The sequence below is a fragment of the Lepus europaeus genome, chromosome 21, assembly GCF_033115175.1.
Source record: "Lepus europaeus isolate LE1 chromosome 21, mLepTim1.pri, whole genome shotgun sequence".
Taxonomy (NCBI): domain Eukaryota; kingdom Metazoa; phylum Chordata; class Mammalia; order Lagomorpha; family Leporidae; genus Lepus; species Lepus europaeus.
Window position 1 is genome coordinate 53800046 of NC_084847.1, and position 24744 is coordinate 53824789.

At 49.8% G+C, this 24744-nt stretch overlaps 2 protein-coding genes across 2 annotated transcripts in view; both read right to left on the bottom strand.

Annotated features, from left to right (window-relative positions):
- LOC133750551 (paired immunoglobulin-like type 2 receptor alpha) overlaps positions 1-20892 on the bottom strand; it is a 35955-nt gene extending 15063 nt beyond the window's left edge. Inside the window, exons 1-2 of the mRNA XM_062180122.1 lie at positions 20864-20892; positions 20188-20600 (exon numbers count right to left, since the gene is read on the bottom strand). Coding sequence (XP_062036106.1) covers positions 20188-20600; positions 20864-20892 — 442 coding nt within the window. The remainder of the gene's footprint in view (positions 1-20187; positions 20601-20863) is intronic.
- A 2516-nt stretch (positions 20893-23408) lies between these two features.
- Positions 23409-24744, bottom strand: part of STAG3 (STAG3 cohesin complex component) — a 31766-nt gene continuing 30430 nt past the window's right edge. The window contains exons 32-33 of the mRNA XM_062179760.1: positions 23985-24056; positions 23409-23782 (exon numbers count right to left, since the gene is read on the bottom strand). Of these exons, the coding sequence (XP_062035744.1) occupies positions 23774-23782; positions 23985-24056 (81 nt within the window). The 3' untranslated portion in view covers positions 23409-23773. The remainder of the gene's footprint in view (positions 23783-23984; positions 24057-24744) is intronic.

Consider the following 24744-nt stretch of genomic DNA (forward strand, 5'->3'; position numbering starts at 1 on the left):
CACTGCTTTCCCAGGCCATAGCAGAGAGCTGTATCAGAAGTGGAGCTGACAGAACTTGAATCGGCATCTATGTGGCATGCCAGGACTGCAGGCGGTGACTTTACCCATTACACCACAGTGCCAGCCCTTCTCTGCTTCTGATCCAACTTCCTGCTGATGCATACCCTAGGAAGAAGAGGTCATAGCTCAAGTACTTGGGTCCCTGTCACGCAAGTGGGAGACCCCAATAGAGTTTCAGGCTCCTGAATTTAGGCTGGCCCAGCCCTAGCTGTTGCAGGTTTTTAGGGGGATTGAACCAGCACATGAAAGGTCTCTCCGTCCCTCTCTCCATGTTTCAAATAACTAAAAATTTAAAGGAAAGATAATACCCAGAGAGAAGTTACCATACTGTATAAAAATATGGAAAATTCTGCAATTCTAATCCATTTCATAAAATGAAACCATAATCCTGATAACACTCATAATTTTTTGAAATGCAGAGTAAGACATGAATCTTAAAGAAAATGGCCTGAGTGAAGGAAAATATCCAGTATTGGCAAGGACTTAGGGTAAGAGAAACTCTCATATACAATAGAAGTAATACGGCACAGCCTTTGAGAGTACGGTTTGGGAATATCTATCGAAAAGTAAGAGACCCATTTCTTTGTCCCAGTAATTCTGGTGCTAGGATTTCTCCTGGTTGCCCAATATTGAAGTGTTTTTTGCAGCTTTGTTTGTGATGCAGCAACAACCTAAATGTCTTTATTTATCTCAGGGATGGTGGGTTGTTTGTTTGTTTGTTTAGTGTGTTTTTTCAGTTACTCGAAAGAGTGCCAGAGAGACAGAGACAGACTTCCATCAGCTGGTTCACTCCCCAAATGCCTACAATGTCCAGTGCTTAGCGAAAGCCAGGAGCCTGTAACTCCATCTGGGTCTCCCCCAAGAATGGCAGGGATTATTTGAGACAGCACCTGCTGCCTCTCAGGATGCATTAACAGGAAGCTGGATTGGCAGTAGGGGAGACCAGATTTGAACTGGCATTCTGATATATGTGGGTATCCCAAGCAGTGGCTTAACCCATTGTGCCACAGTGCCTGCCCCAATGTCTTTAAATAGAAGGCTAATTAAATAAATTATGATGCATCTTCCCATGGGATACCATGCATTCATTTAGGAAAAGGAGTAGCTTTCAGGAAAAGATACTTGAGCTATATTAAAAGTAACAATTTGAAAAGTGCAGAATAGTATATAGTTTGATCGTACGTATGTCATATCTGTAAGATCATTTCCACAGAAGGCAGGAGTGATGACCGGAGAGAGTGAGTGCGCTGGGTAGAGGGGCTGTTACTTGTCATTTAACTTCCTTCTATATTGTTTGGACGTTTGTTTTTATCATGTGTAGAGGTTACCAGTACCATTGTTAGTTTCAGAATATAGCAGTTACTTGTTTTGGGGTTGTATAGCATGTCATTTGGAGTGAACAAATTACACACAGCTTATGGAAAACAGAAGGCCCCTGCATGTGACTCCTCGCTCCCTTCCCACTCCTGGAGGGCAGCTATTTTCAGCACCTTTCGTTATTTCTTCGGGGATTACTTCCTTTTTTTAAATAGCAGGCGTATGTTGCTGTTGCTTGATTTGATTGTCTTACAGAATTGTTCACTTCCTTCTGTTGAAATTGAGGATGTAGATATCTCAACATCCTCATTTTCTTCATTTTACTCAACTTTACAACATCAGCTATTTCCCTTTGGTGAAGTGAGTTCTTCACTTGGTTTCTAGTGCATCACCCTCTCTTGATTCCTCGACCTCTCCCGCAGCTTCTTCCAGTCTTTGCTTATTCTTCCCTTCCACAACCACCGTCGTCAGGACTCAGTCCTAGGACCTCCTTTCTGCCTATATTGACTTCCTGTTTGATCTCTACAGTCTCCTGACATCAGATGTCAGTGATATCACGATGACTTCCCAACCTGTGTATCTCGCCAACGTTACCCCTACACTGCACACTCACAGATCTTACTGCTTACTTGGGCTCCACGTGTCTCAAGTAACATCTCACCAAGACAGGACTAACTCTCGAGTTCCCCCAAGCCTGTTCCTCCCCCTTTGCATCCCCCCCATAAATGGCAAGTCCGTCTTTTCAGGTGCTCAGGCCAAAGTCATTGGAGTCATCCTCGATTCTGCTCTATTTCTCATCCCACATCCAATCCATCTGCAAATCCTGGCTGCTCTGCTTTCAAACCCAGGTGCATTCCATCTCTCTGGTCTCCCTGCTTCTGACCCTCTTAGAGTCTTATTCTCCACACAACAGCCAGAGGGAGCCTTTTAAAGTGTCACTCAGGGGCTGGTGCAGTGGGTAAGCTGCCATCTGCAGTGCTGGCATCCCATAGGGACACTGGGTCCAGTTCTGGCTGTTCCACTTCGAATCCAGCTCCCTGCCAATGCTCCTAGGAAAGCAGCGGAAGATGGCCCAACTCCTTGGGCCCCTGCACCCATGTGGGAGACCTGGAAGAAGCTGCTGGCTTCAGCCTGGCCCAGCCCTGGCTGTTGTGGCCATTTGGGGAGTGATCTAGTGGATGGAATACCTCTCTGTCTCCTTCTCTCTGTAACTCTGCCTTTCAAGTAAAAAATAATCTTTTTTTTTTTTAAAGTGTAAGATCTCAAGCCTCAGCAGGAAACCCTTACTAGCTTGCATTGTTCTCAGAGTAAAAGTCAGAGAGGTCTCCCCATGGCTTTCAAGCTGCACAGCATCTGCCCCCACTGCTGGCTCTGACCTCACCTCTTGTCAGCCTCTGTTCCTCCACTCTGCTTCTGCCACACTTGTCCTGTTTTACCAGAATGTCCTCCCGGCCATGCCCCTCTAGCCCCAGTTCCTACAGATCTGTAGCTGGGTTGGGTCTTTGTGCTGACTTCTCCAGATAACATTTCCACAACTGCTCTCCACCCTGCTTTGTGCCTTTGGAGGTCAGCCTGGTAGACTCCACCCATGGGCTCTCTTGCTCTCTGATTTCCCACGCAAAGGCCATTGGGAGCCACCAACAGGAGATGGAAGTGAGTAGAGAGTGGGTCAGGGTATTCCACCCCAGGCCCTCAAGGTGGCTGTGTTGACTGTGTCTCTGCAGAGGCTAGGGCTCCTCTGCTACCCTCCTACACATTGCTACCCTCTCTGAATTCCCTCCCCTTGCTCCTGAGGTCAGTTCATAGTCTCAGGATTAACCACCATCCCCAGCTGGTTTCCCACACTGTGCCTTACTCCAGGTTCTCCCTAGTTGCCCCGTCTGCATGACCATTTCCTGTTGGCTCTTCCTGTGAGCACCAAGGTGTTCCCTAATCAGTCTCAAAGTGACATCCTCAGCAGCTTCCTATCTGCCTCATTTTTCTCTGCTTTGGACATAGACGTTGTGCATTTGCTTATTTATCCTTTCCCCACACCACAAAGTAAGTTCCATCACTGCCTACATTTTTAAAAAAACCTACTCAAGAGGTACAAAGAGAGACAGAATTCCCATCTGCCGGGTTATTCCCTAAATGCCCAGAAGGTTGGGGATCGGCCTCTTTTGCATCTGGGAACTAGGAACTTAATCTGGGTCTCCAGATGTCAATGGTAGGGACCCAACTACCTGAGCCATCAGCTAGCTGCTGCCCTCCAGGCTCTGCATTAGTAGGACACTGGAACTGGGATCAGAGCTGGGACTGAAACCCAGGCACATCTGATGGAGTGTGGGCATTCCAATAGGCATCTGAACCAGCAGGCAAACATCACCCCTGTTTTTTTTTTTTTTTTTTTTAATGGCTGTTTTCCAGATTAGCACTTGGCACAGTCAAAATATTTGTTAAGCAAAGGAATGAAATGTTTTTCCCTAGGAATTTCTTGATTTTTTTTTTTAAGATTTATTTTATTTGAAAGGCAGAGTTAGTCAGAGAAAGAGAGGTCTTTCATCCGCTGGTTCACTCCCCAAATGATCACAATGGCCAGAGCTGAGCCAATCTGAAGCCAGGAGCTTCTTCTGGGTCTCCCACGCAGGTGTAGGGGAACAAGGACTTGGGCCATCTTCCACTGCATTCTAGGCTATAGCAGAGAGCTGGATCAGAAGTGGAGCAGCCAAGACTTGAACCATTGCGCATATGGGATGCCAGCACTGCAGGCAGCAGCTTCACCTGCTACACCACAGCACCGGCCCCTTTCCCTGGTAATTTCAAGGCATTCAGCCATTGTTTTCCAGCTTCCCTTTGTGCTTCTTGCAATTTATAGAATATTCTTTTTGTCCCCCCAGTGTTTCTGAATTTTGTGTTGCTGAACAGGTCATTGTGTTTTTGTCCATCTGTTTGGGCTTGTTTTGGAAAACTTTTGCCATTGTTTCTCTGTTTTCTTCCCCAAGATCTTTCTTCTGTTTCTGGAACACCAATCATTCAGAGGTTGGATCCTCTAATGTTCTTATCTCTCATTATAGTTTTTTACTAGTAAGCAACGTGAGTCTTATTCTGCAACAAAGGTCTGGATGGGGACTCCGAGAGGAGCTACCAAAGAAGCTTGCTAGTGCTGGCTCTTTTATACAAAGTGGGTCTCTCTGATTGGTGCCTTTCTGAAATTTGGATCCAGATTTAACCAATCAGCGGAAGAGCAACCAATCAGAAGACAAGGATGACAGCAAATCTGAAGGCAGGGTTAACAACCAGTGAACTGAAAGCCTGTGCTGATTAGGCATGCTATGTGAACCAATCAAAGAACTGAAAGTGCATGCTAACGTGGCAGGCTACCTGAACCAATCAGGGAACTAACATGGGAGTAGCCTGTTTTTTTTTTTTTTTTAATTTTCAATTATCTTTATATACAAAAGGTCAATTTAGTATATATTAAGTAAAGATTTCAACAGTTTGCACCCACACAGAAACACAAAGTGTAAAGTACTGTTTGAGTACTAGTTATAGCATTAATTCACATAGTAGAACACATTAAGGACAGAGATCCTACATGAGGAGTAAGTGCACAGTGACTCCTGTTGTTGACTTAACAAATTGACACTCTTGTTTATGGCATCAGTAATCACCCTAGGCTCTTGTCATGAGTTGCCAAGGCTATGGAAGCCTTTTGAGTTTGCCAACTCCAGTCTTATTTAGACAAGGTCATAGTCAAAGTGGAAGTTCTCTCCTTCCTTCAGAGAGACGTACCTCCTTTGATGGCTCATTCTTTCCGCTGGGATCTTACTCGCAGAGATTTTTCATTTAGTTTTTTTTTTTTCCCCCCAGAGTGTCTTGGCTTTCCATGCCTAAAATACTCTCATGGGTTCTTCAGCTGGGTCCGAATGCGTTAGGGCTGATTCTGAGGCCAGAGTGCTGTTTAGGACATCTACCATTCTATGAGTCTGCTGTGTATCCTGCTTCCCAGGTTGTATTGTTCTCTCCTTTTTAATTCTGTCAGTTAGCATTAGCAGACACTAGTGTGGTTTATGTGATCACTTTGACACTAATTCCTATCATTATGATCAATTATGAATTGAAACTGATCACTTTGACTCTTAATCCTTCTCATTATAGTTTTTGTATTGCTTCCCTATGGCAGTTATAAAAATTACCACAATCTGGGTGACGTAAAATAGCAGAATTTGGTTCTCACACAGTTCTGGAGGCCAGAAGTCTATGCTCAAGGGGCAGCAGGGTATTGTTCCCTCTGGAGGCTCTGGAGGAGAATCTGTTCTTGGTTCTTTCTGGCAGGTGGTCACAGGCATCCCTCAACTTGTGATGTCATTGTTGCAGTGTCTGCCTCTGTGGTCACAAGCCTCCTCTTCCATCTGTGTCATCTCACTCTCTCTTATAAGGACAACTGAGAATACATTTAAGGACAGCCCAGCTACTCATGGATAATCTCATTGCAAGATCCTTAATTCAATTCCGTCTATTATCAAATAAGGTAATATCTACTCTCTTGCCCCATAAGGTGATGGTCACAGGTGTAGGGATTGGGATGTGGATATATCTTTTTTTGAGGGGGAAGAGTTGTTATCTACTCCCCTACACAGTTGCTAACCCTTTGGCATTTTCTCTTCTACCTTCTGTGACGTTTCTACAAATATTATCTTCAAATTCTTTCATGGAATTTCCCAATTTTGCTATTGTATATTGAATTCCTAAGAGCTCTGTGTTTGTGAAGCATGTGTAGTAGTCTGTTTTCATTACTTTAAAATACCTGAGCAGAGGCACACGGGATGGCACGTTCAATTAATTGAATAAAATATTGATGAAAAAAGTTATTCTGATGCAGAAAATGAGAAATGCAAGGAGGACTTAAGTAAGGAAGAAGAGATTAAGAAGAATAACAATCTGTGTTTCCTGTTCCTTCTGTGTATTTCCTTATGTGGCAAGAAAGATAAATCATGGCTGTCTTGCTCAGGGCTTTACCAGCGGGAGGCAGTGAGTGTGGATCCCAGAAGGAAGGAGGTACTTATCACGGACGTTGTTTACCATCAGCAGTACAAGTGATCACAAAACGCAAACCCACATAGCTGACCTCGTTTTCTACAGTGTATCCTATTATCACCTCTGAGAGAGACCCACTTCCCAGACTTCACAGACAGATAAAGCTAGGGTTCTGACGCCCCTACTAAGTAGTGATGCATTTCCTTGTTAAGTCCAAAGTAGATCAAGGCAAACAGTATGAACAGCTCCACAGACGAAGCCAAAGAACTGGTAATCAAGAGAGGAGCCACTGCAGGGAAGTGGTCTCTCGAGTCCCATCTGTCCCACTAGCAAGACTTTGGGCCGCTGTTCAGATCTGCTAGCCTCAGCTTCCCTGTCAGTAAAATGAAGATACAAGCAGTGCCTCCTGTTATGGTAGGGTCATGGCGATTGCAGACAGTTACTTAACCCAGGCCTCTGGCCTTCTGTAGGCTGCAGCCGCTGTTTCAGAACAGATCAGAGTGGAGATGGGGATAATGGCCAGTGTGAGGCAAGGAAGGTAAAGAGGCTGGAGGCAGAGAAGAGGGAGACGAGAGAGGGGAGAGATGAGGGATGTGTTCTGGGGAGCACAGAAAATGGGGAGACTGGACAACCAGGTGATGGGGTGTCAGCTGAGCACTGGACAGCTCTGCCTCCACCCATTGGGCATGTACCGGGTGTTCTGGGTTGAGCTGATGGCTATGGGGAGACAAGACATGGTGCCCATACATGGACATGGGCAAGTGAAGGGAGCTGCCCCTGCAGGATGCAGGGTGGGGTTCAGGGCAGGCAGAGATGGAGCTTCAGTGAGGAGCAAGAAGGGACGAGAACTGGGAGTCTGACAGGGGCTGAGGCCCAAGGACAGGGGCAGAGAGGGAGGGACTTGTGAGGGAGAGAGAGTTTAGGGCTGGAGATAATTATGGAAAGAGAAAGCTGGCAAAGGCCTGGACAGGGCCCAGGAGCAGGGGGATGACGTTGAGGGAAGGGTCAGGTGTGGGGCCGAGGGGGAGGACACCAGTGGTCACCAAGGCCAGGCAGGGGTGCACTTAGAGACTGCCAGGGAGGGCAGCTGGACTCACCAGGAGTGGTGATGATGAGCGAGGTTCCCTGGAGGGCCTGCCACACCTGCCAGCCGTGTGTCTGTGTGTTCAGCCCCACTCGGCAGAAGTATGTGGAGCTGTCCCTGAGCCGCAGATTCGAGATCCTGAGGGAGCCGTTCTGCTGCCCCTGTGTCCAGTTCAGGAAGAGCTGATTCCTGTAATCCTTGTGGCTGAAAGGCTGGGTGTGGTTGTAGATAACTTCCCCGTGGAAGTTTCCTCTTCTCCAGGCTATAGTCGGGTGGGAATTCTTGGCCAACTTCCAGGGATACCAGAAGGAGAAGGGGATTTCAACAGAGCCACCAATGGGGGCCGAGAGAAGTTCTGGTTGGGCGACCCCATAGGGGGGGTATACAGTGGATCCAGCCGAGTTCCCTAGAGGAGAGGAGCAGAGGAGAGACACTGAAGTGGCTGTAGGAGACAGGCCAACCCCAGGCCTGCCGGCACCTTCGTCCCTGGGCAGTCATGAGACAGATGGCAGGCCTGACCCCTGCCTGCTGTGCCCCTCTCCAGGCTGGGGGGGCAGGAGAGGAAGGGTTGGAGTGGACCTACCCAGTCGGTTGGGCTGGGAGGCCTGGCGCCGCCTCCAGCAGCCCCTCTCCAGAGGCCCAGCCATCTTCTCCCCCAGACCCCCTCCTCTGGTTAGGGCAGAGCCCTCCAGGGCAGTCCCTGGCGCTTACCACTTTGAAGGAGCACTGACAGTAGCGACAGCAGCAGCAACAGGGAGTGCGGTAGGACCCCAGCCATGGCCGATATCCTGCAGCAGCGAAGGACAGGCAGGGGAGGGGCCCTGCGGAAGGGCCTTTGGGAGGATGTATGGGACGGGGAGTTGTATAGAGCACGCCAGGGAGTGAGGACAGGCTCCTCTGGGAACCGAGGCGGCGGCTGGGGAGGGGGTTCCTCCCCACACCCCCACGTAGGGAAGCCAGCACTTCCTTCATGCATCTGGCTTCTTCTTTTCCAGTCTTGCACAAGGGCCTCCCTTGTGGTCAGGGCCAAGACAGCCCTGTCTAAGGACATCCAGCCCCATCTTCCGCTGAGAGGCCTGGTGCTGACCGTGGCTGGCTGGGGACCCCCTTCTCCCAGCTCAACCCCTGCCCAGCTCACTTCCTCAGCATGGCTGGGGCCGTCTCTTGCTGGCTCTCCCTCTACCTCTCTGCCTCTGACTCTCTGCCGTTTGTCACTTAGTCCATCAGTGCCCTCCCGCACCTCAGCTGTCCTCTGGTGCTTGAGTGTCTGTTCCCGTCTCATCCTAGGGGAGGGGGCTGCCCAGGACCAGTGCAGGTTCTCAGGCAGGTGCAGTCTCTGCCCCGCTGTGCCCTCAGATGCGGCTCCCAGGTGAGGAGAAGATGGTGGGGGTCGCAGTCCTCAACCCCAGCACCTGGGTGTCCGGCTTGATCTTCTTCCTCCCCCTGTAGAACCCAGCAGAACAAAGGCCCAGCTAACTCCTCTCACTGCTTGTACCTCCTTGTTCAGAGTCCATCTTTCCCCAGATTTAAAGACCAAGGTGAGGGCAGCCCCACAGCTGTAGAGTAACCCCCAGAATGGGCAATGCATCTGCGGGAGACAAAAGCTCAGAGCAGCTTTGCTTCAGACCGTGAGACTCAGAGTCCAGTCCTGTGGAGTCACTGAGAGCCTTCCTCCCAACTGAGGCGCTTCAGCCTGGCTGCCCAGCAGGCTCTGAGCCTCACTATCGAGTGGACAGTATCTGGTTTGGGGGTTAGACCACAGAAAGCTGTATCTCTGTCAGCTCCCTGTGAGCTCCCCTCCCCAGCGGTGAGAACCCTGGATAACCTGGGACTTGCCTTGGACAGAGCAGCAAAGAGTCCAGGGGATCGTCACTAAATATGGCCAACTCAGGGCATGCAACTGCTGCCAGGTGAGAGGTGGAGGCCTGGGGGCCTCGGTGACCCACAGAGCTGACCCTGCAGGAGGCTCTGCCCACCTCCTCCCCAGGAGTATGGGTTTGCTGAGGTGTCTGGGGGCGCCCAGAGGAAGTGGTGTCAGCTGTCTTGGGGTGAAGTGTGCAGAGCGACTTCCCTTCTCTGTTTCTTCCCTCTCTGATCCTCTGGCCCTGCTTGGTGCCTGCGTCCCTCCCCTCCCCAAGATTCCTCCTGTCACAGGACTCTGATCTGAGCCCAGCCCTAAGCCCCACTGCCTCTTTTTCAGCATCACCGACTTCACTGGTGGGCGCACTGTCCTCTCCTTTTTGCTCCTGGGGATGCTGAGGCCTGGAGCCTTGGGGCTGAATGTGTCTGGGCTGGAGTGTTGGGCAGCAGAGAAGACAAGGGCCCCCTGGGCTGTGCTGGGAGGGGCTGGAGAGCGTGGCTGCCCAGCCCGAGGGCTGATCTGGGGCTTGCACTCTGGGGCCATTGATGTCTTGGTTTTTCATTACTGTACCCAGAATACCTGAGGGGAGTTTGTCAGGAGGTTTGAGAGGTCCTTGTAGGCTAACAGTTTGGAAGCTCACAATTCAGGATCGGGCGGTCCCATCAGTTTGGCATCTGGTGGAGCTGGCAGTGGTGGCGCTGTGCACAGGAATGACCCCACAGCGAGCCAGGAAGCAGAGAGAAGCTAGCCAGACTAGGCTTATGTAAGCACCCCGCAGGTGAGAACTCTGCCAAGGGCAAGCTCCAGGGACCTCGCAGTGGTCCCACCTCTGAGTCCCCCTCATTAGATCAAGTGTCTTCATCCATCCTAGCATCGAGCCATAAACTGCCAACATGCCACTTGGGAGTTAACACACTGTGTTGGGGAGCACAGTCCTGTTTGGTCCAGTAGAGGAGATAAGGAGAGTGAGCAGCTTCAAGGAGACAACCAAAAGACTGTTTCTGTTGAAGCCCCAGCACTGCTGACCAGCATGGCCACTCCCACCCTGTTTTTGGGTGACCCCAACTGATCCAGAAGGAACGTTCACTGCCCCTTACGACTGGCCTTCCCATCCCAGACTTGCCCACTTCACGTTAGCCAGCCCCTCTTTTTGTTATAGAGTTTATCAGTATATTAGATTCTCAGTTGACGGTAAGTGCCTGATAATTATACAACACAGTTCTCAACTGTCATGCTACCCAGCCCCTCTTGTCTGTAGTCAGTGTGCACGCGATTAAACAGTGCTTCCCTACCTCAAAGTATGTAAAAAATGCTCTGGTTTTAGTCTGGTTTAGTCTGGTGCTTTCTACGCGGGCTTCAAGAACCCTTGTATTTCCCACGTTCCTTTCTCCAAAGCCACAGAAGAGGGGAGAAAGGCCCCTCTCAGGGCTGGACAACTTTTATCATTTTAATACCAGCTGCTCGGTTTCTACAAAGAAGCCTGCTGGTGTTTTGATCAAGAATGTTTTTATTTAATTATTTGACAGGCAAGGGGGCGGGGTGTAGGGAAGTGGAGAGCGAGTGTTCCCATTGGCTCCTTCATTCCCCTAAATGCTCCCAGCAGCCAGGGAGGGCTGTGCCAGGACAAAGCCAGGCTCCTAGGACTCCATCTGGGCCTCCCACTTGCAGGACAGCACTCACTTGTTTGAGTCATCACCTGCTGCTTCCCACTGTGTGCATTAGCCAGAAGCTGGATGGAAACTGGATCCAGGACTTGAACCCGGGGTCTTCTACATGGGATGTGGCATCCCAAGCGTCATCTGAGCCACTACACCAAATGCCTGCCCTTGATCCAGGATGCTTTGAATGAGTGCATCTGCTGGGGAGAACTGACAGTGACCTGTGGATCCATAAACCCTGGGTATCTCTCTCTCCGTGGACTTAGAACTTGGGTTTCTCTCGGGAGCACTGTGCACACAGACCTTGGCCCTCCTTTCAGATCCTCCTGGGCACTGAGGAGGCAGCCTCATGCCTGGCCCCTCTGGTGTCTCAGCCTCTCTGCTCAAACTCTTGTATTGGCCCCTCTGCTGTTTGCCCCATCCCCAAAACACAGTCCTTCCTCCATCTTCCAACTTTGGGAACGCAGCTCCCTTTACCTAAATATGCAGGCCAAATCCCGGGCCACCCTTGGGCGTATCCTTACCCTCTCTCCCCATGGCCAGGAGCAGTGCTGTTTCCAAAACCTCCTTTTAAGCCACCTGGTTCTTCCACTCTGCACTCCAGGGTCCTAAGCTCAGATACTCTACTTGCTGCTGGGTTGTTGCAGCAGCTTCCACACTCTTCTCCCTCATCCATCACCATCTCTATCCCAACACAAGCCTTCTCTACCTAGCTCCAAAGGGAGCCTTTTATGATAGGAATCACATCATTACTGCTCTGCTTGGAACTCACAAAGTGTGGCTACTGCCTGTGTAATAAAATCCAGATTCTTCTGTGGCCCTGCCTACTGTTCTCATCTTGTTTCCCAGAACTCTCTCCTTTGCTCCTCTTGTTTCAAACACAGGGCCTTTGCGCATGGCTTTCCCTACCTGGAATGGTCTCCCCACAGTCTGCCCAGACAACTCACTGGTCTTTTATTCCCTGACAGATAGGGCTTTTTATGTGTTACCATAAAAAATCTGAATTCTACACAAATTCTTGAACTGGCAGTTTATATCTATGAGCCTGTTCAAGTTTAGCAGCTGTGTCCTCATCATAGATGGGAAATGTACAGGAGCAAGCCTTCTCTGGGTCTTTTCCAGTGTTGTCTTCAGGCACTTTATTGCTAATTTCTTTCATGATATTTGTACCTCCCGAGTCATCGTCTTCCCAATTTGGTGGACCTGTTGGAGGTGTGTCGAGTGTAGAATTCTTCTGTATCTAGTGAGTTTCCCTCTCTCTCTCTCTCTCTCACCTACCTACCTCTCACTCTCCTTTAGTAAAATGAACACAGAAGAGAGAAAGCCACCTATGTTCTTGATATGAACGTGAGCTTCAGTCATCATGTGCTTGTATGTTGACCATGGAACTCCTGTTGTCACAGGTGAGATCGTGCCATGAGGTTAATCCGGCCATTTCTTGACTTTTCTAAATGCATCTTCATCATTCTGTGAATTGGCAAGACTCATTCCAACACATGACCCCTCAGGCCAGCCCACGTGGCTGAGGTTACTTGAGTGCTTGTGACTGGTATTTCCCCTGTATTGCTTATCTTGGATGAGGCACCAACTTTCTCATCATTCAGCTGTTTCTTAGAAAATGGACCAACCGCTTTCTTCTTGGCCACCACTTTGCCACCTTTGGCAATGTGCTTGTTCTTGCCAGCCGCCATGGTGCTGCTCAGAGAGCCAAAGGGCTCCCTGCTCACGTTGAGGTATTAACTTCCTTATTTCCTAAGCATCTACTCAGGGATGCCCCATCGCTCCTTCTCAGAACGTCCTGATTTTTTTTCTTTTTAACAACACTAATGCTGATGGTTCGTTGCCATCCCTCCTCTTAAAACCAAGACTTGTCTTGCTCTCTCTAATCCCAGCATGTAGCATGGTGCCTGGTACCCTATAGGAACTCAGTAAACATTTCTGGGGAATGGAATGAAGAAATGCAGCGTGAGAATGAGGAGCAGGTGGGGAAGAACCATCTGGTTCTAGTTTCCATGCCCCTGGTGAGCACAGCATCTGCCTGGGCTTTCTCGTGGTGCCTCAGTGAGGTGACACATGAGGAGCACTGGACACCGTACTTGCCGGTTGTTACTAGGGTCAGAGCCAGGGCAGGCCTTGGGTTCTGGGAAGGCTAGCAGTGTCTGGGGATTTGTGCACTGTGGCCTGAGGCAGTTGCTGAAGGAAAGTTCTGGAGGAGGGGTCTTGGTGTGACTGTATTAGAGTTTATTTTTGGTGGGAGAGACCGAGTTGAAGGTGGTGTCATTTCTCCTTAGATGTTCGGGCAAGTTCTCTGGGCATATATTTTTGTGGGCAAGGGCTAGGAAGTGGCGAGAAGAGGAGGGGTGGTTGTTTGTCTCAGTTCCTCTGTGGCCTCCGACACCTGCTGGCTACCAGGTCATCTCTGTGTCCTTTTATCAGTGGCAGCTCTGATCCTCCCCACTGGAAGTGTGGTTTCCTCCAAGGAGGTGACCTTTCAGTCCTGATGCAGGTCAAGAGGTTTTCCCATGGATTAAGCCTTGAACACAGAGCTGTAGGGTCCTCTCACCAAGGCTCCCACTGGGAAGGTGACAGGAAGGTGCTACCAGTGAGGTTGAGCTGTAGAGGGTGTCTCCATTCACTTGCGATGTAACAAAATACCTGACACTGGGTAATTCATAAAGAATATATTTTTTATTGTAGTTTATTTTACTTTATTTTTTTAAGGAATACAAATTTCATATGTACACTTCAGGAATATAGTGATTCTTCCAAACATACCACCCTCCCACCCCTTCTCCTCTCTCCCCTCTTCCTTCCCAGTCTCATGCTTCATTAAGATTCATTTTCAATTAACTTTGTGCACAGAAGACCAACTCTATACTAAGTAAATATTTCAACAGTGTGCACACACACAAATTAAAAAGCTGAGAAGCAGTTTTACAGTTACCTCTCATAATACAATTCATTGAGGACAGAGGTCCTGCATGGGCAGTTAGTGCACAGTGACTCCTGTTGTTAATTTACCAACACTCATGTACGATGTCAGTGACCGCCCAAGGCTCTTGACATGAGCTGCCTAAGCTATAGAAGCCTTTTGAATCCACAAACTCTGTCAGTGCTTAGACAAGGCCAGAGTCAAAGTGGAAGTTCTCTCCTCCCTTTAGAGGAAAGTACCTCCTTTGATGGCCGCTTCTTTCCACTGGGGTCTCATGTACAGAGGGCCTTCATGTAGGACATTTTTTGCCACAGTGTCTTGGCTTTCCGCACCTGAAATGCTCCCACAGGCTTTTCAGCCAGATCAGGAAGCCTTGAGGGCTGATTCTGAGGTGAGAGTTAGAGCAGTTATTTACTTCTCATAGTTCTGGGGTCTAGAAGTTCAAGGTCAAGTTGCTGGTGATTGGGGTTCTGATGAGTTCCTGGTCTTTTGTTTCCCAGTGGATGCCTTGTGGCTGTTCCTTACAGGGCACACAAGCAAGAAGGGGCTGAAGCTAGTTCCCTCCAGCCCTTTCATAAGGCACAGAGCTATTCATGAGGGAGAGAAGTTCCCATCTTAATACCAGCATAGTGGAGATTAAATTTGTACACTGAGCTTTGGAGGGGACACAGTGATACCATAGCAAAAGTCAAGGGGGGTGATGCTGGCATCCTGGTGAGAACCGAAAGAGAAGGGGGTTAGAAGTGGCTCTATCCTCTTTTTCTTTTCTTTATTTGACAGGCTGAGTTACAGAGGGAGGGAGGGGGAGAGAGACAGAGTGATCTTCCATCTAGTGGTTCACTTCCTAAATGGCCTCAGTAGCTGGAGTTGGCCAGGCCAAGCCAGGAGCCAGGAACTTCCACTGGGTCTCCCATGTGGGCGCAGGAATCCAGGTACTTGGGCCATCTTCCTCTGCTTTCCTAGCAGCATTAGCACGGAGCTCGACGGGAAGTTGAGCAGTTGGGATCTGAACGTCACAATGTTGGCCCCGTCCCTTTCTTAATGCAGTGATTCAATGAGATTCAATGGATGCTCAGTCTACACCACAGGCCCTCAATGTTCTTTGCCCCACTTTCTCCAAGCTTCACTTGAATTCCTTCAGACTCGATTCTGAGCTGCTTATTTAGGAGAACGGAAGGGTCTGTTTGCTATCCTAGAAAAGAAATAAGGAGTGTGGTGATCGTGTGGTGTGACAGCCACGGTGGAGAGATGGGCAGGGCCCTAGCACTCAAAGGGCTCAGGAAGCACCGAGCACCTTCCTGCTAGGTCGGGATCACACAGGAGGGCTGGGGTGAGGAAGGGTAATGGGGACAGTGTTGAGAGGGGCACCCATGTGGGGAGGTGTTTGGGGAGGAAGGAAGGGCTGAGGGCAGACACTAAGGAAGGCCAGGGGTAAGGACTTACCTTTATTCCCAATATTCTCATATTTCTCCTCAGTGTGTTGTAAGTGTTCCCTGTATGGGGGTAGGAGAGCGGGACTAGGTAGTCTGGGCAGAGCAGAGGTGAGACACATACAGGGCCTGGCTGTCCTTGCAGGCATCCTGCAGCCTGGCCTGGCCTCAGGGTGAGTGCCATGGTTTGGGGCTTTCAGAAGGAGGCTGCCTGGAGGAGGAATCGAGGCAGTTTGTGGGGTGGCCTGGCAGAGGTCCCCCAGTGCTGACTGGAGGTGGATATTCTGGGGGCAGCTGCTGGTAGTGGGGAGATACAGAAGGGAGGCAGAGGAAGGAAGGGTCAACCCCTGTTCTCTGCCTCTGTGAGCCCTGCCTCGGCAAAGATGGGGGAATGACACCAGGTTCTCTGGGCAGGGACTCAGCCTGGTTCCCGCGCGGAAAAGGGCCGGAGGAGACAGCTGGAAAGACACAGCAGGGAGAGGGGCTTCCAGCAGGGAAAATACGGTGATGGCAGGAAGGGGCAGGAGAAAAAGGAGAGGTGCAGGTGAGGAGGATGGGAGAGGTGGGGCTGGCAGAGGGCAGGGAGGCAGAGACTGCTGGTGCTTTAGAGAAAAGACAGGCTCAGAGGAACCGCAGGCAGAGCATACACGGGTCCCCTGTGGGGTGCACCGTGGGCAAAGGACAGCCTGGGCAGAGAGCAAGAAAGAAGAGGGACACGTGGAAGAGCGCTGCATCTGGGAAGAGGTTCTGAGACGGAGAGAGACAGCAGGACGGAGGCTGAGGAGGTCAACAGCCCGGCTTGTCCGAGGGAGAGGAGGACACGGACCTGGTGAGTTTGGGGCCTCGAGACGGGCTGTGAATCACGTTGGGGGCTTTGTACAAGGCTGCTAGCTCCCTGTTTCTCAAACCAGGACCCACCCCACCCGCCCCTAGGAGTCCAAGCACTCACCTGGCTGGGGTTTTGACTGTGGCCGGCCGACCTGTGGGAGGACCAAGCGCGCATCAATGTCACACGTATGGCCACTCCACCTGCCTTCCCTGCCGTGTCCCGCCCTGAGACTGCTCAGAGGTGCCAGGGCAGCAGTGTAGCTGGGAGCAGCTGGTACCCAGTGGGCACTCTGAAGCCAGACCACACATGTCCTCCCTGCCCCCTCCCGGTGCCCTGCAGAAGCAGCCCCTGTGCTCTCCCTCTGCGTGGGGTTTGCACACATGCAGTTGGCTTTTCTGTCACTCAGGCTTCTGTGTCCCTCCATGATGTTCTGATGCCACCCCCCAGCTGGTCCTGTCTCCTGAAACCCATGCTGTCTATCCAGTCCCCAGTCCCCTCCACGTCCTGCTCAGAGTCTGACGTTTCCAAAGATTTGGCCTCTGCCACGTGGGTGTCCTTTCTACCTCCATCCTCATCTCGGGGCTCTCCTCATGCACAAAGACAGCCTCTGACCACAGCACTTGCCACTCCCCCAAGTCAAGCCCCTCCACTCCCACTCCTCATCCAGGCCCTGCAACTGATTTCTTTAAAACACTGGGCTTAAGAATGCTGAAATATGAAACTGCCGTTTTTCACACTGCAGCTTTCTTCCCAGTTTGCTGTACCACTGAAACTTGGTATTTTTTTTAAATTATTTTCAATGGGACATGAAATATACCTTAGTTGTTTCTATATGTACAGTTCATAATTTATGCATAATCTGTGTGTATATTCCAGCTGCAGAATTCTTTCGTCTTGTACAACTGAAACTCTGTCCCTGTGAAGTCACAGCTCCTTCTTTTCCGTAGCCTCTGGCACCTACCATTCTACTCTCTGCTTCTGTGCATTTGACTACTGTAGACGCCTCATGCGTGTGGAATCAGCGATTGCTTGTGACTGATTTCCATTAGCTTCATCTGTGTTGTGCCCTGTGCCAGAATGTGTCCACTCCTGGTGAATAATATGCTATATGGATAGAACACATGGGCCCATCCATTTATGGGGCGTGGACATTGTTTGTCCTGCCTTTTATCTGTACTGAATAATGCTGTGAGGATACCTTGTTCTTTGGATGTAACTGCTGAAGTGGGATTGCTAGATCATACAGTTCTAATTTTTGAGGGGGAGGAAGGGCTCCTCCATTGTTTTCCACGGTGATTATACCATTTTCTGTATCTACCAACAGTGCACATGGGCTCCAATTTTTTCACATCCTCTCAACACATGTTTTCTGTTTCCTTTTGTTTTTATAGCAGTTGTCCTAACTACTTATACTTTGGATCTGCCATTTCACTGATGGTTTGTGCTGTGGAGTATCCTTTTTTATATGTTTGTTAGCCATTTGTACATCTTTGTAGGAATGCCTTTTCTAATCCTTTTCCCACTTTTAAATTGGATTTTATTGAGTTGTAGGAATTTTAATATATTTGAAAGAGTTACACAAAGGAACAGAGGTGGAAAGAGATCTTCCATGCACTGGCTCACTCCCCAATTGGCCGCAATGACTAGAGCTGTGCTAATCTGAAACTAGGAGCTGCTTTGTGGTCTCCCACATGGGTGCAGGGGCCCAAGGATTTGGGCCATCTTCTCCTGCTTTCCCAGGCCATAGCAGAGAGCTGGAACAAAAGTGAAGCATCCAGGACTTTAACTGGCGCCCATGTGGGATGCTGGCACTGCAGGTGGCAGCTGTACCCACTGTGCCACAGCACTGGCCCCAAGTTGTAGGAATTTTATATTTCCTGGGTATTAAGCTCCTTAAATGATTTACAAGTGTTTTCTCCTATTCCAAAGCTGATCTTTGTCATTTGATAAGCAAAATGCCCAAATGTAGTAAGTCTGATTTGTCTAGTTTTTGGTTTTAGTATCTTACCTAAGGAATTATTGCTAAATCTAGTGTCTTAAAGCTTTCCCTCATGTGGTCCTCAAGTTTTATGGATTTGAGGCTTTCGTTTAGATCTTTAATCCATTGGAGTTAATTTCTGAACGTGGGGTGAGGATCTACATTCTTTTGCATGTTTTCACCACACTGTCCACTAGAGAGACTGTTCTGAGTGCTCTTGGCACCCTGTGGAAATCACTGGACTGCAGATGCGAGGCTTGCTCTCTGCACTTCTATCATTGGTAGGTGCCATTTTGTTGAGATTACTGTAGCTTTGTAACTGGTTTTGAAATCAGGAAGTGCAGGTCTTCCATCTAGTTTATTCTTTCTCAAAACTGTCTTGGTGTTTTAGAGTCTTAATATTTAATCTTAATTTTATTCATGCAAAAAATGCCATTTTGACAGGGGTTGAGTGTGTACATCCTAGATGTAGTATGGTTATCTTAGCAATATGCTTTCATTGAAAGTCTTTTTGTATCTTAACTTCTTCTAGTAAGTAATGCTGTATAGTTTTAAGGGTAGATTTCTTTCTAAAAAAATTTATTTGAAAGGCAGAATTACAGAGAGGCAGGAAAGAGCAAGATCTTCCATCCATTGCTTCACTCCCCAAATAGCCACAATGGCTGGAGCTGGGCTGATCCAGAACCAGGAACTCCATCCAGGTCTCCCACACGAGTGCAGGGGCCCAAGCACTTGGGCCATCTTCTGCCTTCCCAGGCAATCAGCAGAGAGCTGGATAGGAAGAGGAGCAGCCAAGACTTGAACTGGCGCCCGTGTGGGAATCTGGTGCTGCAGGCAGAGGCTTAGCCTACTATTCCACAGCCCTCACAAAACTTTTGTAGGATCTGATCCATTCTCTCCATGCACAGCACCACTGCCTTAGACTTAAGTGCCTGCCCACCTCCAGCCCCTCTACCACAGCAGGAACTGTAGCTGTAATTTTGCAGCTACACCTTGTCTGGGACCAGAGGCTCCTCGGTATGAATGGCAGGAGCCTCTCTCCTGTTTCCTCCTCCGGTTCTAGGAATGGTTTCTTCCACCTTGAAGGCCAGTGACTTCACACCACCCTTCCCACTGAACTACCTTCTATTGAGAATTTTTGTCACTGCATTGGGGAAGTTCTCCCTATCTACTTCTCATGTAATCACAGCCCTTACCAAATGAGGCCATTGACCCTTAAAATGTGTCCCTCCACCAGCTCAGTTCCGTGGAGGCAGTGTATGCTTCAGCTACTTTTTTTTTTTTGACAGGCAGAGTGGACAGAGAGAGAGAGAGAAAGGTCTTCCTTTTTGCCATTGGTTCACCTTCCTCCAGTGGCCACTACGGCCAGCGCATCGCACTGATCCAAAGCTGGGAGCCAGGTGCTTCTCCTGGTCTCCCATGGGGTGCAGGACTCAAGCACTTGGGCCATCCTCCACTGCACTCCCGGGCCACAGCAGAGAGCTGGCTTGGAAGAGGGGCAACCGGGACAGAATCCGGCGCCCTGACCGGGACTAGAACCTGGTGTGCCGGCGCCACAAGGCGGAGGAGTAGCCTAGTGAGCCACGGTGCCGGCCATTCAGCTACTTTTATGTCCTCGATTTCAAACCAGGCCTGGCAGGAGGCACAAGCACCAAGACATGGTGCCCATACATGGACATGGGCAAGTGAAGGGAGCTGCCCCTGCAGGATGCAGGGTGGGGTTCAGGGCAGGCAGAGATGGAGCTTCAATGAGGAGCAAGAAGGGACGAGAACTGGGAGTCTGACAGGGGCTGAGGCCCAAGGACAGGGGTAGAGAGGGAGGGACTTGTGAGGGAGAGAGAGTTTAGGGCTGGAGATAATTATGGAAAGAGAAAGCTGGCAAAGGCCTGGACAGGGCCCAGGAGCAGGGGGAGGACGTTGAGGGAAGGGTCAGGTGTGGAGCCCGAGGGGGAGGACACCAGTGGTCACCAAGGCCAGGCAGGGGTGCACTTAGAGACTGCCAGGGAGGGCAGCTGGACTCACCAGGAGTGATGATGAGCAAGGTTCCCTGGAGGGCCTGCCACACCTGCCAGCCGTCTGTCTGTGTGTTCAGCCCCACTCGGCAGAAGTATGTGGAGCCGTCCTTGAGCCGCAGATTCGAGATCCTGAGGGAGCCGTTCTGCTGCCCCTGTGTCCAGTTCAGGAAGAGCCGATTCCTGTAATCCTTGTGGCTGAAAGGCTGGGTGTGGTTGTAGATAACCTCCCCGTGGAAGTGGCCTCTTTTCCAGACTATAGTCGGGTGGGGATTCTTGGCCAACTTCCAGGGATACCAGAAGGAGAAGGGGATTTCAACGGAGCCACCAACGGGGGCCGAGAGAAGTTCCGGTTGGGCGACCCCATAGGGAGGATATACAGTGGATCCAGCCGATCCAGCATCTGCAGGTTCCTCTCTTTCTCTCACCACAGAGGAGGAGACCACGGCTCAGAGCAGTTAGCCACAGGCTATGAGACTTACAGCAAGATCTGATTTCAGCAGAGACAGTGACATTAGCCATCTTGGGGTGAAGCGTGCAGGGGCGGACTTCCCTTCTGTTTCTTCCTTCTTCTAATCGTTCCCTCCATGCCTTTTCCAGAGCCACCTCCACCCCGTCTGCTTCCCTCCCCCTCAAGGTTCCTCCTGTCCCAGGACCCTTTGATCTGAACCCGGCCCTAGCCCCACTGCTCCTTTTTCACCGTCACTGACTTCATCGGTGGGCACACTCTCCTCTCCTTTTTGCTCCCGCGGACACTGAGGCCTGGATGTGTCCCAGCTGGCTGCTGGGCAGCAGAGAGGACAAGAGTGGATGGAAGATCTCTCTGCCTTTCCATAAAGAAAGCTTTAAAACAAAGTCTACAGGTGAAAAGAAACTTTCCCCCATCCTGCCCCTGCCTCCTGTGTCATCCAGGCACAAACTCTTCTCTCACCCTGTAACCACCAAGGTCACTACTGCCTGGGGTTCAAAAGAAGGGGTGACTTACCCATAACTGTAAGACTTTCTCAGCAATTTGCAAAGAAATCTCTGTACTTTGTAGTTCAGAAGAAAAGATCTTACTGGAAATGATTCACAAACACTTAAAAACATCCGTTTTAAAACATGAGAAGTATTAGTGTGAAGCTCACGGAATACACAGCACTGCCAGTCACCTGAAAAGCCTGGCTTGGCGTCACACATCAAGCCAGGAAGAGGCCTTGCTGACCTAAGCAGGTGGGGGTGCTGCTGAGAAGCACCCACAGCCCCGTCTGTACACAAAGGTGGTGCCACGCTCATCACTGAGGTGGAGTGTGTACACACCAGGTGGTACACAAGACACCCACTGGTGTGCTCCAGGGCAGAGGAACATTTAACACCTTCAGATAAAAGTACAACGCAGTTTTTTTTCCTACTGAATTGCACAGGTGCTCTCACTAGGACACAGACATCACAGTTCACCTCTAATGCCGCCACATCCTGAAGGATGGGAGCAAATGCACAGCTTCTACCACCGACTGCAGCTTACTCCTAAAGGATGCGCTGGTTTTGTGGCCCCAAGCAAAGTCTATCCTATAACACACTGTCATGTGCACTCAGAAATTATTTTCTGATCTGTTTAAGTCTTCCAAGTGAATTTTAGTGGGTTTTGAACTCCTCTATTAAGAATTAGTAAATGCATGGGGCTGGCACTGTGGTGCAGTGGGTGAGGCCACTACCTGCAGTGCCAGCTTCCCATATGGGCACCGGTTCAAGTCCTGGCTGCTCCACTTCAGATCCAGCTCTCTGCTATGGCCTGGGAAAGCAGAAGAAGATGGCTCAAGTCCTTGGGCCCCTGCACCCGCGTGGGAGACCCTGAAGAAGCTCCTGGCTTCTGATCGGTGCAGCTCTGGCCAATTGGGGAGTGAACCAGCAGATGGAAGACCTCTCTCTCTGCCTCTCCTTCTCTGTGTAACTCTTTCAAATAAATCTTTTTAAAAAATTAGTAAATGCAACATGGCACGTATTCTATTTGAGAGGTACCCTTTTCAGTTATGAAGGTCATTAAAACTAAGAAGCAACTGGACTTCCATCTAGAACTTCATAGTGTTAAACCATGATTTAAAAATGTTTTCTACTTTGTGTTAATGTTTTAAAGCAAAAAGCTATTTTGCACTGTTAACCAATAAAATACTTTAAAACTTATTTCATCATTAACGTTACATTTCAATGTGATTATAATACACATACACATAATACACATTATATAATATAATCTGTTTTTTTAAAGTGAAGATGCACAAACTCTTGGAGACAACTCTGTTCGGTATCCATCGTGACTAGATGAGAACTGAAGTGCCCCAGCCTTTGCTGTAAACCACTACCTTATAGTGCTCAGAGATTCCAGGTCAGGAATGTGAAACAGGCACAGAAGAGATGCCTGGATCTCAGCTGGGAAAACAGAAGCTGGGGATTAGAACCACCTGATTCCTGTTTGCATCATGGCTGGTGGCAGCTATCGGCTGGAGCCTGCACATGGCTGCTCAGGCCTTCTCACACCAAAGTTTCTGTTCTAATAGTGAACAACTGAAGAAGTAAAAACTGCCAGTTTTTTTAAAATCTGGCATCACACACAGCCTCATTTCCAGCATATTCCATTAGTCAGGCAATCACAGAGCTCACATTCAAGGAAAGAGACCCTGGACATGTTACTGAGAACTTCAGAATGTGCAGAGAATAGAAAACTTCCACGATTCTAAGGCTGGGGCTCAACCCACTGCACTGGGCTGTCTGGCTGCACACAGATGTCCATATTCCCAAAAAGCTTCCATATTTCTCTTATAATCTTGTCAAGCACTCTTGGCTTGGCTGATACTTTTATTGTTTGCGGAAGGGGTGGTGAGAAAAGATCTACTTGAACCATTCTCTACCTCCTCTCAGTGTGAATTAGCAGGAAGCTGGACTGAAGCCACAGCTGAGGCTCAAACCATGCATTTCAATACAGCTGTAACAGAGGGAGAGGGTGGGAAGAAAGGAGAAGTGGTTCGGGCTGAGTGGCTTCATCACGGGGAATTATTACTTATTGCTCTACCTTACGGACAGCACCATCTCCCTTCACCTGGACCTCACTGTCACCACTGGATAGAAGTACACAAAGACAGACACTCTCCCCCTTTTACCAAGCGATACATCCTAGAGACCTGCACACAAGCACTGGGGATGCAGGCACCTGGACACCGGCTAAGGGAGCAGACAGCAAAGAGCTCACTCCACCAGTTTAACAATCTCAGGCCACACCCTGGCTGGTCGAAGTGTTTATTGAACTAGTCACTAGGCAAAAAAAGGCTAGGAAAGATGTTCCAAAAATACAAGGAGACTTGGGGCTCTTTCTATCAAACACAGACAGCTACCACTCCCCCCACCAAACAGCAGCAAACAGGCAGAGAACAGAGCCATGTGCATCAGGACAGGGGCACGCAGCTTCTCTTCCAGAGAGAAAGGTCAGCTAGAAAGGCAAAGCCCACTTCTCTGGCCCTGCAGTGGCCAGGGCTGGGCTGGCAGGATGTGTCATTTGCTCTTTCCTCCTGTTTGCTTTTCCCAGATGGCCATGTCCTTGAGGTGGGGAGGGCCCCAGAGTCATGTCAGAAATCCTGTGAGGGGGAAAGGGAACAGAGAGGGCAATGGACCAAAGGGCACTCTTCCGGATCAAGACAGTAACGTCCATTGCCGCTCTGGGCTACTCCTGAAACTCCAGACTGCCCTGGGTGGGTAATCATTCCATAGCTGACAGGCACAGGGCTCACCTGCCACGATTTCCCAAGGATACACAACTCCTGCTTGGGGGACACTTACCTCGATATTCAGCTCTGTGGTATCTAGGAGGTCCAGCCCGTGTTCACTGGGGGAAGAGCGGCCATTTGGTTGCTGGACAGAATGGGGTCAGAAGTCAGAACGGTCTTTCCTCACTTTTATCCAGCACAGAAACAAGGTCTTTTCCAGTCTCTTCAGTACAGTGTGAGGGCAGTGGTCGGTCCCTGCAGCCCAGTGTGGGCGCACAGGTACAGGACCAGAACTGTAGAAGCCTTCGGAGAGATGCCTCCACTCTGTCTGCCAGCCCTGCCCCCTTACATGCACCCTGTCTGGGAACAGGGAAACCAGGGAAAGCGGTTTTCCTGGAGGCACTGTTCTGTCTCTGGTTTCCAGTGCCAGGGGATTTCTCCTTCCGAGCACAAGGCCTCCATTCTGCTTTATTCTATTCTGTTCTTTCCTCAAGAAGCAGAGAGCAAAGTAATGGCAGCAGAAGAGATGTGGCTTGTTAAGAGCAGAGCGTCCGTGTGCTCCTCCAAACCTGTGTGTGGAAGCTGGTCCCCAGTGTGACGCTGTGAGGTGGGCCTTTGGAAGGTGACTGCCTCATCACAAGGTGGAGCCCTCACGGATGGCTTAACGCCCTTCGAAGAGGCCCCGAAGCCACACACCCGCATGTGCAGATGGGAACCCGCCATCTGCAACTCAGAAGAGGGCCCTTACCGAACACAACTGTGCTTGCCCTGCTCTGACTTCAGCCCCCAGAACTGTGAGAAATTAATTCCTGTTTCTAAGCCACCACTGTTTT